General features: G+C 48.2%; 1 protein-coding gene across 6 annotated transcripts in view; it reads right to left on the bottom strand.

Moving 5' to 3' along the window:
• The window catches only part of NOS1 (nitric oxide synthase 1), a gene marked incomplete at its 3' end in the record, with an annotated part of 178291 nt that overhangs the window by 25832 nt on the left and 134680 nt on the right, over positions 1 to 17779 (bottom strand). For all 6 annotated transcript variants that reach the window (XM_083417445.1, XM_083417446.1, XM_083417444.1 and 3 more), the window contains 12 exons: positions 16129 to 16274; positions 14316 to 14478; positions 13785 to 13876; positions 12158 to 12299; positions 11244 to 11383; positions 10574 to 10748; positions 9558 to 9659; positions 9206 to 9400; positions 7259 to 7344; positions 2544 to 2688; positions 1757 to 1861; positions 536 to 594 (listed from right to left, as the gene is read on the bottom strand). In XM_083417445.1, coding sequence (XP_083273571.1) covers positions 536 to 594; positions 1757 to 1861; positions 2544 to 2688; positions 7259 to 7344; positions 9206 to 9400; positions 9558 to 9659; positions 10574 to 10748; positions 11244 to 11383; positions 12158 to 12299; positions 13785 to 13876; positions 14316 to 14478; positions 16129 to 16274 — 1550 coding nt within the window. The remainder of the gene's footprint in view (positions 1 to 535; positions 595 to 1756; positions 1862 to 2543; positions 2689 to 7258; positions 7345 to 9205; positions 9401 to 9557; positions 9660 to 10573; positions 10749 to 11243; positions 11384 to 12157; positions 12300 to 13784; positions 13877 to 14315; positions 14479 to 16128; positions 16275 to 17779) is intronic.

The following is a 17779-nucleotide window of genomic DNA, read 5'->3' as shown; positions in this document are numbered from 1 at the left end:
TCCAAGCTTCTTGGCGATTTGCAGCAAGGGGTTTAGACTCCTAGTTCTTCAACAATAGCAGCAACCAAATGAATAAGGCTGATGCAATCAAAGAAAGTCAAGGAGAAGACTTGACAGGGCAGGCTGGTCCATTAGGGCACACTGCCTTGTCAACCTCAGCCTGTCACCAGCCAGCTAGCTGGAGCCCACCTGCCATCTTCCCTTTCAGTCTTATTGTTGCCCCTGTAGAACTCAACAGGGAGGAGGCTTTGGCTCCATCGGCTATTGGCTCTGGCGCCACCTGCTGTTGGGCTCCCTGCCTCCCACCCTACCAGTTCACTGGGACCTGTGTGTGTACAAAATAACTGTAAGCTCAAATCAGTTCTGGCACTGAAAGCGAATCCCTAGGCTCAGAATGTGCTCGGAAGTAGCCTGGCCTTCAGTTCCTGAATTTCTTTTGCACCTGGCTCTGGTTGATGGATCTTGGGGTTCCCGTAAAAACAACAACAACAACCAACGCAATTCATAATTCCTGGATCAGGGTTAGCACACCCACCTTCTCTCTTCGAGGTTGGAGTTGGGATTCCTCATTTCCATCAGAGCACAGCCAAATTTCTGGGAAATGAGGGGAAATGTAAACATGTGGGAGAACAGGCACATTGAACAGAATTAAGTTAAAAATTTTGTTGTTGTTTAGTCGTTTAGTCGTGTCCGACTCTTCGTGACCCCATGGACCAGAGCACGCCAGGCACTCCTGTCTTCCACTGCCTCCCACAGTTTGGTCAAACTCATGTTGGTAGCTTCGAGAACACTATCCAACCATCTCGTCCTCTGTAGTCCCCTTCTCCTTGTGCCCTCCATCTTTCCCAACATCAGGGTCTTTTCCAGGGAATCTTCTCTTCTCATGAGGTGGCCAAAGTATTGGAGCCTCAGCTTCACGATCTGTCCTTCCAGTGAGCACTCAGGGCTGATTTCCTTAAGAATGGATAGGTTTGATCTTCTTGCAGTCCATGGGACTCTCAAGAAGATCAAACCTATTCATTCTTAAGGAAATCAGTCCTGAGTGTTCACTGGAAGGACAGATCTTGAAGCTGAGGCTCCAATGGATGGGAAAAAAATCCAACACAAATCTGGACTTGGGGATCAGAATTAGGAAGCTTCTTATGTTGCTCAACAAGGGCAGACCCCCCTCCCCAAATGAACTGCACCACAACTTGCACTTCAACTCTCCAAAAGCCCTCAGTGCAGCAGGGGGAAATGGTCAAGTAGTATTCCTTGGAGGAGAAGGTCTTTCGCATTGTGGGTGGTGCTTAGGACTGACCAGCTAGGGATCATCTCCCAGCATTGCCTTCAAACCTTCCACCAACATTTCCATTCCAGCAGAAAACATTAATATAGCTAAAGCTAAAAAAATATGGGCTGGGTTGGACCTCTCTTTTTTTAAGTGGGTGCAGGGAGAAGGATTTCATGGCGTCTAAGTGCAAAAGCTGACCAATACTGGAACGGTTACTTTCCCTACAGGCTAGCAGAACCGCCCAGCCACACGTCAAGTCTTCCAGAAGTACCATAACAAGTTGCCAAGAACAAAGCCAACATTTTAGGATGTAATCTGAAGGCACATGAGACTACTATCTTCCTGAAGCCAACGAGATCTGGAGGGGACCTGCATTTCATTCTTATCGTCAATCACAAATTTGGGCCTTTCTGCTGCAGGGAAAGATCTGCAGACTCAGTCAACCTAACCCAACGACATGAACAAGGAAAATCTCCCTCCTACCTCCCCGTTTTCTGGTGGGTCTCCGTTGCCAAAGGTGCTTGTGACCACCAGCACGAGAGTTTCATGTTCCAAGTGGACAGTGTCGTACTCATCCATTGACATCACCTGGAGAAAAAAGGCACAGAGAGGCTCGTGGGAAGGATCCCGACAGCCGTCCAGGATGGAATGACCTGTGGTGGCCTTCCAGATGTTGCCAACTCCCGCCAGGCCCAGCCAGCGTGGCCAACAGTAAGGGATGGTGGGAACTGGAATCAAACAATGTCTAGGAGTCCCAAAGGCTTGATTACTGTAACATGCTGTATGTGGGCCCACCCTTGAACCAAGTGCCGATTTTTTTTTGGTTTTGTTCTTTACCGCCCAGCGTTAATTTTATCAAACAAACACACAAATAAACATATAAATGCAGTGCATGGTTGTATTTTGACTTTTCCTGGCTTCACGACAGGCTAGCTTTTAAATGCGTGCTTATCCATTTATTTCTTTGCCTTACGGATAAAACAAAACATGAACAGTTTTATGTAGAGGTGAGGGAGGTAATGGTGACTAGCCAGTTAGTGCCTTCTGCAAATTTGCAGAACCATTCAGCACGCCGCCGCCCCCCCAACCACCTGCCAAAGCTTGATCTTAAAGAGGAAAAGCTTTCTTAAACACAGGCTGGGCCCTTTCAGACCAGCCCAACGGTTTGTCAAAAGTTACATGTCTTTGCCCTCGAAGAAAAGCAGTTCAGCTCCTTGCTGGAGAGTTGGAGAAGTTGAGCTAAATTCTGGAATGACAGCCAGGATCCTACCTTGGCATCAAAAGCATGCTTGAAGATCTCACACAGGGTTTTTGCATAGACCTGGGATTTTCCAGTTTCCGTGGCATACAGGATAGTGGCCTTGACTCTCTTTGCCATTGCCTGCCCCATCAGTTTAGCAGAGAACTTCACAGCCCTAGGAGGACAGGGGAAAAGAAGGAAGATTTATGGACCTGGGAAGCTGATCTGATCTTTCCTCCTGGTTACTCTCAACATTTTTATCTACTTTTTTGCATATGCAGGGTGGAGTTTGCATTCAATACATTAAAAGGTAGGTGTGCACCCATGTGTTTGATTATAGCAAGAAAACCACAAGCACTGAATGAAACCTTCCAAGTAAAGGTGAATTGACTTCAGATGCTCCTTAGGTCTACACCTATGACTTATTTAAGAAGTGCACACTTAAGAATGTAACATTTCAATGTAAAAGGTAAAGGTACCCCTGCCCGTACGGGCCAGTCTTGACAGACTCTAGGGTTGTGCGCCCATCTCACTCAAAGAGGCCGGGGGCCAGCGCTGTCTGAAGACACTTCCGGGTCACGTGGCCAGCGTGACATCGCTGCTCTGGCGAGCCAGAGCCGCACACGGAAACGGCATTTACCTTCCCGCTAGTAAGCGGTCCCTATTTATCTACTTGCACCCGAGAGTGCTTTCAAACTGCTAGGTTGGCAGGCGCTGGGACCGAACAACAGGAGCGCACCCCGCCGCGGGGATTCGAACCACCGACCTTTCGATCGGCAAGCCCTAGGCGCTGAGGCTTTAACCCACAGCGCCACCCGCGTCCCTACATTTCAATGAGACATGGGTAAAACATACATCTTGCAGGTATGATTGGATCAACTGATTGCACTTATCTCCCATATCTCCCCCCCCCCCAAGAGCTCAAGGGGGCATTCATGGTTCTCCCCCTCCTCACCGAATCCTCACAACAACCTGTGAGGTAGGTTAGGGCTGAGCGGCACTGACTGGCCCTAGATTATCCAGGGGATTTGAACCCTGGTCTCCCAGCTCCCAGTCGGACACTCTAACCACTACACCACACTGGCTCTCTGAGTGAGCCGGGGTGGGTACAGTGTCTGGCCAAGTCTTTTTTAAAAATCATTTTTATTGATTTTCCAATAAAAAACATCCAATTAATATATCCAATCATAATACTTCAATTAAAAATGAAAAACTAAAAAAAAGAAAAGATCAAATTATAGTCCAAATTGTATTTATTAATTTCTCGGAGCTCCCCACAATCTGGATCTCTGAAGCATATCTCCAACGTCTGGCCAACTCTTCATCATTGTCATTGGACTCAAATTCCCACCAGCCCCAGCCCATATGGCCTATGCCAAGGGATGATGGGAACTGTAGTCCAATGCCCTCTGATACAGACAGAAGGTCCCCAACCAATTGGATAGCTCTGTTGGTTAGAGTCTGGTGCTGACAATGCCAAGGTTGTGGGTTTGAACCTCGTATGGGAGAGCTACGTATTCCTGCATTGCATGGCGTTGGATTAGATGATCATCAGGGTATTTTCCAACTATGACTCTATGAACACACAAACTTTGCACAGGTGAAAAATGACATTTTCAAGTCATTGAAAAGATGCTCTCTTAACAGCAAACGCCTCTGATCAATTACTTGCAAGTAGGTGTATGCTTTGGCTGAATCTTACTGGGCTAGTTTATTGGCATGTCTGTGTTAGGAGCCCTGGCTAATGACTCATCGAGTCCAGCATTCTGTTCTCGCAGTGGCCAACCAGATACCTGTGGGAAGCCCACAAACAGGTCCTGAGTGCAATAGCACTCTTCTCTTCCTAGGTTTTCGGTAGATGGTATTCAGAAGGTTGGCGGTTTGAATCCCTGTGTGCTGGTCCAGGGGGGAGGTTACCATGGGGCGAGGTCCAGGACCTGAGTTGAGGGTCGGCAGACAGTCCTCCTCGGGTGAAGCAGGGTCCACAGCGAGAAGCCGGGCAAGGACAGGAACTCTGGGGGAACAGGACTGGATGCTGGCCGAAACAGCTCTTCAACGACGTTGCTCCCGCAACCTGGGACCGGGCTGGCTGGCCTTTATCTTCTCTGAGGCCAGGGGCGGTCCCGGCCCCCAGGAGACCCGCCTCTCCTGGCCTTAAGGCGAGCACTCCTCCTGGGAGAAACCAGTTCCCTTCGCCTCTCTGCCCTGAGTCTCTGCAGTTCAGGAGAGGCTGAAGGGTTACTGGACCCAGGGGGAGACTCACCTGTAGGCACTGAGTCCTCAACCACCTCCAGAGCCAGAGTGGATTCACCTGGTGCCTGTTCCTGAGGATCCGGCACAGGTGCAGGTGCTTCAGAATCAAGGCCCTGCCCCAGTTCAGCCGGCCCTGGAGGCGGGGACCCCTGTGCAGGCTGGGATTCCTCCGGTTCAGCCTCTGAATAGGATTCCCAGGCCATCACACCCTGTGACGGAGTGAGCTCCCGTTGCTGGGTCCCAGCTCCTGCCAACCTAGCAGTTTGAAAGCACACCAGTGCAAGTAGATAAATAGGTACCACTGTGGCGGGAAGGTAAACCGTTTTTCCATGCACTCTGGTTTCTGTCACGGTGTCCTGTTGTGCCAGAAGCGGTTTAGTCATGCTGGCCACATGACCTGGAAAGCTGTCTGTGGACAAATGCCAGCACCCTCAGCCTGAAAGCGAGATGAACGCCGCAACCCCATAGTTGCCTTTGACTGGGCTTGACTGTCCAGGGGTCCTTGACCTTGACCTATTCTGAAGTATATTGCCTCCGATGGTGGAGGCAGAACATAGCCATTGTCCAATCCTCTTTTCAAGCAATTGTTTTGCCCCCACTGCAAACCTCAGAATTTTCCTCAAGTGCGCTAATACTTTTTTCGTTCTCTCCCTAGAAAATGGGAGCATGTCTCTGTGTGTGCAGCTTATATCAACACCAGTTTTCACCCGCTTCTTTGGGGGGGGGGGTGCTTACAAAAACGATTTGCATAAATTGAAGGCAGGGAAGAAGCACGAAAGGTCACTGAGAATAAAAGAAAATGCTGGCAGCCTTCTAAAGGGAAGCAGAGTCAGCTTACTCTGCGCACAGCTTAAAATCAAAAGAATACAGAAGGGTAGAAAGGTATTTCCACCCAAATGATAATCGCCATGGCGCCCCGTAAAGCTCTCAGAATGATTGAGAAATGCCTCACAAGCCCCAGAGAGACATCGGTAAATGCAACTTAACTGGGTCAACGGGTGGCTCTGATAATCTTCAATAAACAAGAAAGGTTTGATTTAGTTTTATTTTTCAGGCCGGACTTTTGGGGTGGATTGAATACAAATGGTCTGATTACCACGCAAGGCTGGCTCAAAAGATTTTGCCATCCCAGGTGAATTAATTCTGTAGTGACCTCGCATTATATATATATATATATATATATATATATATATATATATTCATTTGCAAACAACTTGCATTGTGCATTGTGCTTCCTCGTCAGGGATTTTTCCAGCCACAGTCCTTTTTGTGTGTGTGTTTCCTACAACAAAGGGAAGGCACATTTCGAAGAGATGGAAGTGAATTTTGCACATTTGCTTGAACAGACAAGACAGGAAAAAGGGATGGCGATTAGGAATGTGTGTGTGGGAGCTGCAACCGAACGCTGCAGCCTATTCTCTCCTTGTAACAGGAGTGCACCTGCTCAGGGTTCTAGCCAGCCACCCCTGCCCTTCTCCAGGATACTCCATTCCACCTTTGGTTTCCCGTTTTTCTTTCCCAGCCAGAGCTCGACTTTTGGGGGCCAGATTCAACTAACCTAGTGTGCTAGGGGAAACAAGACAAAGACTCCTGCTAGCCCTGTGGGGATTGCCACCTCTCCACCCCACACACGTCCACATGCCTCCCCAAAATCTGCTCTGTAGGATTGGAAGAAACCGCCCCCTCCCCAGAACAGAGCACAGTGATAGTGTTTGATTTACATCCTATGCCCTTTTAAAATGTGTTTTTTGGGGGGCGGGGGTTTTTTGGGTTGTCTTTTTTATTTTTATTATGTAATTTGAGGTTTTATATCTTGATTTTATTCTGTGAGCAGCCCTGAGACACACAACACCCCCGGGGTATAGGGTGGTATATAGATTCAATAAATAAAAAAATAATAAGATGGCGGGCTGAACCTTCCTGGAATCATAGAATCGTTGGGGTTGGAAGGGACCACAAGGGTCATCAAGTCCAACCCCATGCCATGCAAGAATATTTTGCCCGACACAGGACTCGAACCCGCAACCCTGAGATTAAGAGTTGCATGCTCTACCAAACAGAGCTATCCCGGGATAAAGTTTGGATTTGATATCCCGCTTTATCACTACCCTACGGAGTCTCAAAGCGGCTAGCATTCTCCTTTCCCTTCCTCCCCCACAACAAACACTCTGTGAGGTGAGTGAGGTTGAGAGACTTCAGAGAAGTGTGACCGGCCCAAGGTCATCCAGCAGCTGCATGTGGAGGAGCGGGGAAGCGAACCTGGTTCACCAGATTACGAGTCCACCGCTCTTAACCACTACACCACACTGCCACACTGGGATAGCTATCCTACAGCTCCCAGGATTCTTTGGGAACAGCCACGATGGTTTAAAGTGGTATAATAGTGCTTTAAATGTATGGTGTGGATGTAGCCATACTGCAGCACCCCACAAGCTGAGTGATTCCATCATCCCTTACTAGTTCCGGCAGACCCAGCAACGTAGTTCACTTACTTGGCTAACTTTTTAAACCCAATGGCTCTCTTCTTGGTGGGAGTGCCGTTGATGCCTTTCCAGATATGGGTGTTCCATGGATCGGGCTGGGAAGAAAAGAAAAGAACCCCAGATGAAAGGGAAGAAAATAAGCCCTCAAACTGAAGGGGGCATCTGTCACACCCACAGCCAGAGCTGGTTCGAGTACAGTATATTTGTGTGGTCAAAACCAGAGACTTCACTGTCCCAAGGTAAGCAGTGGTGTTGTAAAGACACAATTTGGATCAGGACCTCACTGCTGCTCTCCCTGTTAACTCCTCACATATACTGAGCCAGACCAACCAGTCCATTGGGCTCAACATTGTCTACACTGACTGGCAGCAGCTCTCCAGGTTTCAGCTAGAAGATATTTGTCCCCAGACCCTACCTGGAGGTGCCGGGATTTGAACCCTGGACCATCTGCATGCAAAGCAGGTGCTCTGACACCAAGCTATGACCTGTCCCTTTAAAATAATGCTAAGATTCCAGTCCTCAAGGTTTTGAAGCAGGGGCAGTGGAAGCTGCTTTATATGGAGTCAGACCATGATTCCATCTAGTTCAGTACTGCCTACACTGACTGGCAGTGGCTGTTTAGGGTTTCAGGGAGGAGATTTTCCCCCTTGACAGGCCTAACTGGAAATACCAGGGATTGAACCTGGGACCTTCTGCTCTTCCACTTAGCTGCAGGCCTCCCCTTCCTTGCTAGACAGCGCCTTAGCTATTCAGCATCTCCTGACCTCTGACTTGCTGGACACCTGTGAGGGCTGGAGTCAGACACAGGTCACCACCAAAGTAATCAACCACCAATGGCAATGAAGTGAACTATTCAAGGAAACCAAAACACAGCTCAGGCCTAGTGGTCTCGACAATCCTTCCCAGTAGGTCTTGCCCCGATGACCCAGCTACGAGGAATGAAGGTCCCACCCTCCCTCCCCTCTCTAAGGTTCCTCTTCTCCAGGGTTTCCCCATGCAGTCTCAAATTGCATCTGCACACAGCTAATCTCTCCTCTGCTCTTTTCATTTCTCTGTGCGTTCTCAGAGACCAGGAGGGAAGGGGATCTGGTCACAGCAGCAGGAGGAGACTCCTTGGATTCTTCAGCCACCTCTTGATCCCCCTCCTCCCCAACTTTGCTTCAGCCTCAGAGTCTGAACTGCTCTCTGGCACAGACTCTTCCTGCTCACCAAACCCTGTTGCGCCTCCAGCTTCTGACACCTCCTCCTCCACCCCCCCCCCGGCTGTCAGGGACTGTGCTGAGGCGGGCTGCACAGAGGAGGAATAGTGGGAGCCACCCCCTCCTCCTGATCCTGAATCTTCCCAGGAGCAGGAGGACAGTATAGATATGGAACAGTGGCATGCCGAGGGGCATAGTTCAGAAGGCAAAAGCTGGAAAATACTGGATGGGGAACAGCTAGCAGAAGAAACACTAAAAGAGAGAGAGTTAACAGATTCACAGTCTCTGGACAGCATTCACCCCCCATCCCCAAAAACACAAATAGTTCAGAAAGTATCAGAACAGAAAGCGCAGAGGGTACAAGATCAGATTACAAGATGTAGGAGTGATGTGGGCGACTAGAGACGGAGGGGGGAGGGAACTTAATTGGGAACACTGCCATTTCTAGGAGGTGTGTTCTTTGTTCTTTCGCTGTGATTATTAAATTTTCTAACTGGTAAGAAGACTCCTTTCCCTTTGTTCTGCTAATCTACTGCCATGGGGGGAGGAAGCCTGACACTGGCCACTCATCGCCATCCCACCACCAATCCCCTGGCTCTGAGCCGTCTTCCCCTGGGAATACCCTTGGGGCGTCCCCAACCGGCGCCTCCCACCACATCCTCTGCAGCAAGTTGACGACAACACCTCCTAGTGGGCAAGAGATACTGAACCACATGGCAGGGCATGGTGGGCGCAAGTCAGGAAGTGGATTGTGTACCTGGTACTCAAAGGACGGTGTCAGCCTGTAGTTGAGCATCTCTTGGTGGAAGACGGGGGTGATGCTACCAGACATGGGTGGGACAATCCACACCCAGTCAGCTGGGCAACCTCCCCGACAGCGGTATTCATTTTCCATGTGCTTGATGAAGGACTCCGTGGCCGAGTGGTGGTCCACAATGGTCACCTTGTCGCTCTGTAGGAGTGGGAGGACCAGGTCAAAGGGTTTTTAAGCAAAACAGGTATTTACGTCACACAAGGCTATCAGGGGGTGGGGCACATGGAGAAAGGGTCTTCAAGGGAAGACCGGTTGGCTAATTGGCCATCATTTGGGGAGATGTGTTTCCCAGTACCTGGAAGCTGTACAAAACAGCAATGTTGATCTCCACCAGCGCTTGGTCCTTCCAGAGCGAGGAGGTCTTCCGCATGTCCAGGTTCATCTTTTTGGCAACTTCCTGCAACGAAACAACAGCGAAAAGTGTTTTCTCCCCCAAAATATCCAAAGTTGTGGATTCCTGCATGGGGTGGGGAAACTTTCTCGGCTCAAGGGCCACATTCCCTTCTGCCCAACTTTCTGGGGGCCACAGGCCAGTGGTGGGAGGGGTTAGAGGCTCAAGTGAGCAGAGCACACACATACTCTCTCCATTGGCTATTTCACAGGTAATGCTAAACCATGGTTTTATTAAATGATGGTTTATTAAATCATGGCTTAGTGTTATGTGTGAATTCAGGCCAGCAGCTTAACTATGGTTTATTATTACTCAAAGACTGCAGTTGGTTTACTAGCTTTAGTTAACATTGACCATAGTTTACTGTCACGTGCAGTCTTGGAACTCCTCCGGTTAAGGAGCTGCCACCTCCCAAAAGCTACAGAGCCATTAGTGAAGATTGGAGATCAAATTCAAACTGCTCCCAAGGTTTGGCTGGTCTTGTTGGTGCTGTTAACTAGTTCGCAATGTAATAAACCAAAGTTTAAGTCTGCCAATAGCCTCAGCTTTAACAGTGGTTTGTTAACTTTGGTTAACATTAAGCACGGTTAACTTTGACCATGGTTCAGTGTTACGTTGCGAATCGGGTCGCAGTTCAAAAAACACCTCCTGGTCATTTCAAAAGGACTTGAAGAGATTGTGGAGAAGAGCAGGGAATGGTCTGTGAAGAAGAGATCTTTAAAAGCAATAGATCTTTACAAACTGAGGTCTAAACTGTAGCACAGAGAGCTCTTTACCAGCAAATCCTGACTGGGATTTCATTGCAAGTAGGCCATTCTTATTCAACCTTGGTTTCCCCCTTCTGGCCTGCCTTACAGAGATATTGTCACAATTGCAAAACTGTCAAATGCTCCAAACCCTCATGAGAGGCTCTCTCCTACCTCCAGGATGTTGTAGCGGGAGTTGTCGCAGTAATCGCGGACTCCGATCTCGGTGCCCATGTACCAGCCGCTGAAGGGGCAGGCTGAGAACTCCAAGCCACCGATTTCAAGTAGCATGTTGGAAACTGCGGGCAGCCCATACCACTGCAGTCCCAGGTCTTTGAACCAGGCAAACCTGCAAACAGGGAAGGGCAGGGCAAGACGAGACACTTTGAATCGGGAACACAAACTTACAGCCTGAGGGAGCCAGTGTTTGTCCGCAGACAGCTTTCCGGGTCATGTGGCCAGCATGACTAAACTGCTTCTGGTGCAACAGGAACACCATGACAGAAACCAGAGCACACAGAAACACCGTTTACCTTCCCGCCACAGCAGTACCTATTTATCTACTTGCACTTTGGGGCATGCTTTCGAACTGCTAAGTTGGCAGGAGCTGGGACAGAGCAACAGGAGCTCACCCCGTCGTGGGGATTCGAACCGCCAACCTTCTGATTGGCAAGCCCAAGAGGCTCAGTGCCACCTGTGTCCCTTTCCATGTGCACACAGCAAGATCAATGAGGATGCAACTAGATCCCCTATCTGAGGTGATGCCCACAGCCATTGCCAATGCCGAAAAGGCTCCCCAAACTTCTTTAGGGGTGAAACAACAAAGACAGGCATTTCAACTTACTTGGGGTGCCTGATGGGTACTTCTAGGACTAGCTCAGGTGGGATCTCAAAGAGCTCGGGGTCGTTGCCATTGGCCTGGAGCAGGAGCGGCAGGACATCAAAGCGGCCCTTGGGTGGCTTCCACCCTTGCTGTATGCAGATCTGCATCCAAAGAAAAGAGGACTGATTTGTTATGATCCATGCTGCAGGACACCAGCAGCCAGGCACAGCTCTCGCATGAGGAGGAGCTGCAATTCCTAGAGCTCCCTGTGAACAATTCTGGCTTCCCTCAAAGGATTCTGGGAGATGCTGCGAGTTCTTAGGAGGACCCTCTTCTACTCAAAGAGCTACGATTCCCAGAGTTCCCTGGAAAGTATGTTTAGACTTTGGACTAGACTTTGTTTAGACAAGCCTACCCAGATGTTTAGAAAGTTAATACAAGTTTTAATATGCTTTCAGTCTACTATTATTTTACTTTTTGAAAGTCTTAAATTGTTATTAATTGATGCTATTATTTTATCTTTTCTGTAAGCAGCTATGAAGGTCTTTTTTAAACAATCATGCAGCGTATAAATTGTATAAAATAAAATAATAGTATTGATAAAATCAATTGCCTGCTGTCTAGCTCAAAGAAACCAGTTATGTTTAGCACAGCGAAGTTTGTGATAAAAGCCTCTCAGCTCAGGAAAACCCGAGAGTCTTGTTTGAGCTCTGAGTTTTCCTCCATTTGTGTTTTTATCTGTGATGTGCATAATAATGTTTTAATCACGTCTTTGAGACCTGCCTGTTTGTTTGTTTTTTTGTTTTCGGCTATAACCCATATTTGGTTGACCAATAAAATCTGGTGATGATAATGGCAATAAATAAGATGATCACAGTTCTCTACAATGGCTAGGAGACTGAAGGAGTGTAAATCCCTCTTCCTCGTGCACCGACCTCAGTCAGCTCCACGTTGGCCGGGTCTCCCAGGAAGGTGCCGTCCAGCTGTTTGTAGCCAGCGTAGCGGATGAGTTGGGAGTTCCAGACTCGGAAGTCATGTCTCCCATCCGTTCTCTGGGGGAATATGGTGATGGCCGACCTACAAAAGTCAAAAGGGAAAAGGGGGCTGGGTGTTAGCAGTCCCCAAGAGTAGAGTTCAAGGTGTTGGGGAGACAGGTGAAAAGTCAGCAGCTGGGTTGCCAGGCTCAGACTGGCGAAGGAGCAGTGGCGGCTGGTGCCCATTGGAACTGGTTAGGGTAGAAGGCTGGGAGGCACTGGTCTACCACTTCAAACAGTCATGGCTTCCCACAGAGACTTCTGGGAAAGGTAGTTGTTTTTTTTAAGGGGACAGTGGTACCTTGGTTCTCAAACTTAATCCATTCCGGAAGTCCATTCCAAAACCAAAACGTTCCAAAACCAAGGCGCGCTTTCCCATAGAAAGTAACGCAAAATGGATTAATCCATTCCAGACTTTTAAAAACAACTCCGAAACAGCAATCTAACATGAATTTTACTATCTAATGAGACCATTGATCCATAAAATGAAAGCAATAAACAATGTACTGCAGTCACACAATCAATCACTAGCTGAACTGAGTTCTACACAGTCACAAAAACAACAAAAAGCTGCAAAAACAAAAACAAAAAATAAATAGCAAAAACTGACAGACCTCAGCGTAACACTCAAATCGGAAGTGTGGCACTCAAAATGGAAGCGTGGCACTCAAAACGGAGCACGTTCAGCTTCCAAAAAAAGTTCGCAAACCGGAACACTTACTTCCGGGCCGGGTTTGCAGTGTTTGGGTTCCAAGTTGTTTGAGTACCAAGGCGTTTGAGAACCAAGGTACCACTGTACTGAGAGTTGTTAAGAGACCCCCTATTTCCTCCACAGAGTTACAGTTCCCAGCGTTTCCTGTGAGGAGATATTCCATGTTATACTACTCTCTGAGGGGAGGGAAGAGGGGTCTCCTAACAACTCCCAGCCCGCTTAACAAACTACAGTTCCCAGTGGTGCCTGCGGGAAGCCATGTCTGCCTAAAGTGGCATCGCAGCGCTTTGGATGCCTGGTGCAACTTGGAGCCTGGTTGGCTCTTTGCAACCTTTTGCCTAATTTCATGCGGTGGTCTTGGGGAGCCTGGAAGGAAAGGTGGAAAGCGTGAGGAGAACAGAACAGTGAGGGGTTGAGCGGGGTCAGAAAGGAAGGGGCGGGACACTTGATGGAGGAGGTGGGGCGAAAGCCCCTCTGCAAACAATCAATGTCCTGTGGGGAGAGGGAGAGGACAATGGAGTACACTGAAAAGGGGCCGGCCTGCCTGGACCCCTGAACATTCCACACTGATATTTATCCAGATAGACAGCAAGGGCCAAATCTTCGCACTGCTGGCTCTCGGCCCCCATCAGATTATCCCAGAGGGAATGTGGCCCTCAACAGACAAGAAAGCTTTCCTATCCCTGGCTTACTTGGATGGATTTGGATTTATTTATCTGAGAGAGATAAATTCCCTTTTGCCTCCAGCCCAGCCCACCGCTGGCTCTGAGGTCATCTCCAGCTTTTCCTACTAAGAGGCTTACAAACACCACACACCTGAGGTTCCCTTTGTTAGTGGCATACTTTATGTGGTTGCAAATGTAGTTGAACATCCCATGGGCCGTGGTGCAGTCCCGGGCGTCAAAGACCTGAAAGGATTCAAAGGGAACGGAGTTCAACGGACAGGAACAAAGATGAGCAAGGTACATAAATCCTGGTTTTACATTCAGGATTGGCACTGTCCATAAGAAATCCAGTTGCAGCAGACTTAACTTATAATACTTACAATAAGTCTAAAACATAACACTAAGCATACAGAACACCACACCAGACGGAAAAGAGATAGAAAGAGAAAATGAGTGAAACCTAAGTTCCTTCTGGCCTATGACAGAAAGAGATAAGAGAACCAGTTTAAGCCAGCTGTACTCAGCTTCTCTGAAGGCATAACCCAAACACCATGAACCTTGTTTCACACAGAGAAGCTTCCAGAACCCTCTTGAATTAAGTAGACTACGAAAGATCTCTACACATCAGATCAATACTTTCTGCACTAAGGAATGCAAACTGACACACCATATGTGACCTCACCTGCAGCTTGGACCACTGGATACGGCCCACACAGCGGGAGGCATTGCGCCAGGCATGCTTGGCCCCATAGATCAGCTCTGTGTCTCGCAGCTGGTAGGTGTCTGTAGCTTCTATCTCCTTGGTGACTTCCTCCAGCCTCTCCAGGTGGGCCTTGGAGCCGAACCTGCCAGTGCAGGATTATACAGAAGCAGTCATTGGTCAACAACAACACCAATGTGATGGGCAAATCTGGGTTACGTTTTGCAAGTGGGCAATCCCATTTTCAATGTGCGTGGGGGGGGGGCAGCAGCTCCTTGGTCGAGCATCCACATTGCATGTAGAAGACCACAGGTTCAATCCCTGACAACTCCAAGTAGGGCTGGTATCAGGGGCTGTACTGAGGAGGACTGGTGGGGACTGCCCCCCCTTTCCTGAATCTTCCCAAGAACTGGAGGACAGTATAGAATTACAACAGTGGTTTGCAGAAGGTCATAGTTCAGAGGCTGAAGAGGGGAGAAGCTGGGAAATATTGGGAGAGGAACAGCAGGAATAAGAAGCACCAGGGGAGAGACAACTTACAGACCCAGTGTCTTTGGAAAGCATTCCTGACCCCCACCCCACCCCAGGACCAGGCGTGCTTTGAGAGTGGTAGAACAGAAAGCTCAGATTAGCCAACACAGGGGTGATGTAGAATAGGAGAGACAGAGGGAGTGGGACTTTACTGGGAGCAACATCATTATCTTTGGGAGACTACATTCCTTTGTGTCTCTCTGTGAATAATGAATAAAATTACTTGGTAAGAACTCTTCTTGTTTATCTGCTTCTTGGCTGCCACCATGGGAAGAATAGGATTCCCTGGGAATGCCCCCACCTGAAATCCTGTAGAGTGGCTGGCAACCAATGCAGACCCAGAGGAGACAAGGTGGTGGTCTCCAGTGGTTAGAATCCAACATTTATGGATCCCAGCACCAGCCAGCATGGCCAATGGGCAGGGATGGTGGCTGTTGGAGTTTAATAACATCTGATGGACATAGTGTTGCCTCCAAGACTGAGGATGGAAGATATCTGGTTTTCAGCATCTCAAAATATCACCAGCTAAACACTGTGATATATCATGATGTCTGAAATAAGGATGGAGCTATGTAGAGGCATTGGCTGGCTTCAAGGTTTCTACCACATTGTGATTTTTGCATAGCGTGCACACACACGCGCGCACGCGCACACACAAACAGAACAATTCACAATATATTTCCAGGTCAAAAATTATGAAACCGATATCACAATATGGACTTCAAACCAGTTTTGGACAATATATTGATATTACAGTCGTACCTTGGTTGCAGAATTACAGTCGTACCTTGGTTGTCAAACAGAATTCCTTCCAGAAGTCCATTCGACTTCTGAAAACATTTGACAACCAAGACGCGGCTTCCAATTGGCTGCAGGAGCTTCCTGCACGCAATTGGAAGCTGCGTAAGCCGCGTCGGACGTTCATCTTCCAAAGAACGTTCACAAACCGGAACACTCACTTCGGCGTTTGCGTCATTTGGGAGCCAAAACGTTTGACTCGTAAGGCGTTTGGCTTCCAAGGTACAACTGTTCTGACTATCATTCAGAGAGCAAGATTTACAGCTAGATGGGACAATGGTCTGACTCTGTATAAGGCAGCCTATATTGTATAATATGCACAAGAATGAGCATCTGCATCTCACACTTTCCCAGTATAGGAATAAAGAAATGGGTCTATTTTCAGAAATCTGAATGGTTTCTGGTAGAGAACCCTTTTCACCCTGCCAAGCAGGAGGGTCCCAGACCTTTTCTGTGCAAGACTTGCCTCTTGATGGAGGAATAATACTGATCAATGAACTCTTTCGCCAGTGGGAGCAGCTCTTCCTTTGTCCGGACTTCTTCAGGTCTTCGGACGTGCTGGGAAGGCATCATAATGGAACCCATGCAGACCTGTTCACTGCAGGGAGTCACCTGGAAAAGGGGTGAAGCGGAAGAACGCTTGGTCACAACAGCTCCTTGACAGTACACCACCTTCCAAAGGAATCCATTCCATTGTTGAATGGTTTTTACCCTCAGAAAGTCCTTCTTAATGTTTAGTCAGAATCTCCTTTCTTGTAAAAAGGTAAAGGGTAAAGGGACCCCTGACCATTAGGTCCAGTCGTGACCGACTCTGGAGTTCTGGCGCTCATCTCACTTTATTGGCCGAGGGAGCCAGCGTACAGCTTCCGGGTCATGTGGCCAGCATGACTAAGCCGCTTCTGGCGAACCAGAGCAGCGCACGGAAACACCGTTTACCTTCCTGCCGGAGCATTACCTATTTATCTACTTGCACTTTGATGTGCTTTCAAACTGCTAGGTTGGCAGGAGCAGGGACCGAGCAACGGGAGCTCACCCCGTCACAGGGATTCGAACCGCTGACCTTCTGATCAGCAAGTCCTAGGCTCTGTGGTTTAACCCACAGCTCCACTCACGTCCCTTCCTTTCTTGTAGGGCTGCCATTAAGTCCTGGTTTTCCCAGAAACGTCAAAGAATTGGTCAGCGAAATAATAATAATAATAATAATAATAATAATAATAATAATAATAGTTGTTGTTGTTGTTATTATTATTATTATTTATACCCCACACATCTGGCTGGGTTTCCTCAGCCACTCTGGGCAGCTTCCAACAGAATATTAAAATACAATAGTCCTTCAGATATTAAAAGCTTCCCTGCATTCAGATGTCTCCTAAAAGTCTGGTAGTTGTTTTTCCTTTGACATCTGGTGGGAGGGTGTTCCACAGGGTGGGTGCCACTACCGAGAAGGCCCTCTGCCTGGTTCCCTGTAACCTCACATCTCGCAGTGAGGGAACCGCCAGAAAGCCCTCAGAGCTGGATCTCAGTGTCCGGGCCGAACGATGGGGGTGGAGATGCTCCTTCAGGTATACTGAGCCAAGGCCGTTTAGGGCTCTAAAGGTCAGCACCAACACTTTGAATTGTGCTCGGAGATGTACTGGGAGCCAATGTAGGTCTTTCAAGACCAGTGTTATGTGGTCTGGACCCCTGACGTCTGAGCAGATTTTCACTGAATTGGCAAAATGTCTGGGGAAACCTGGACGCATGGCAAGTAGGGTGGGTTTTTTTAAAGAAGCCTTAGAAATCCATTAAAACTCCCAAAATGTTCCCCCCCCCAAAAGCTGAAGAACTTTGACCCATAAAAAAAGCTCAACAACTTTGTCCGGATTTTCACTTTTTGGAATATGGCAACCCTACTTTCTTGTCATACATATCTGTTGGTTCGGGTCCTCCCCTTTGGAGCAGCAGAAAACAAGCCTGCGGCATATTTCATGTGACAGCCCTTCATATCTTTGAAGATCTTTGGCTATCTCAGCCATCCACACCTCACACTCAGACTGGTTTTTTCTGATATACTGGTTTGCTGTTGTTATTTGTTTATGCAATTCTGTATTAAGGTTTTTTTTTGTCACCTGTTTTTT

This window comes from Podarcis tiliguerta (assembly GCF_965153285.1).
Source record: "Podarcis tiliguerta genome assembly, chromosome: 16".
Lineage (NCBI taxonomy): Eukaryota > Metazoa > Chordata > Lepidosauria > Squamata > Lacertidae > Podarcis > Podarcis tiliguerta.
The sequence above is the reverse complement of the archived record's forward strand: the minus strand, read 5'-3'. Positions and strand labels throughout refer to the sequence as shown.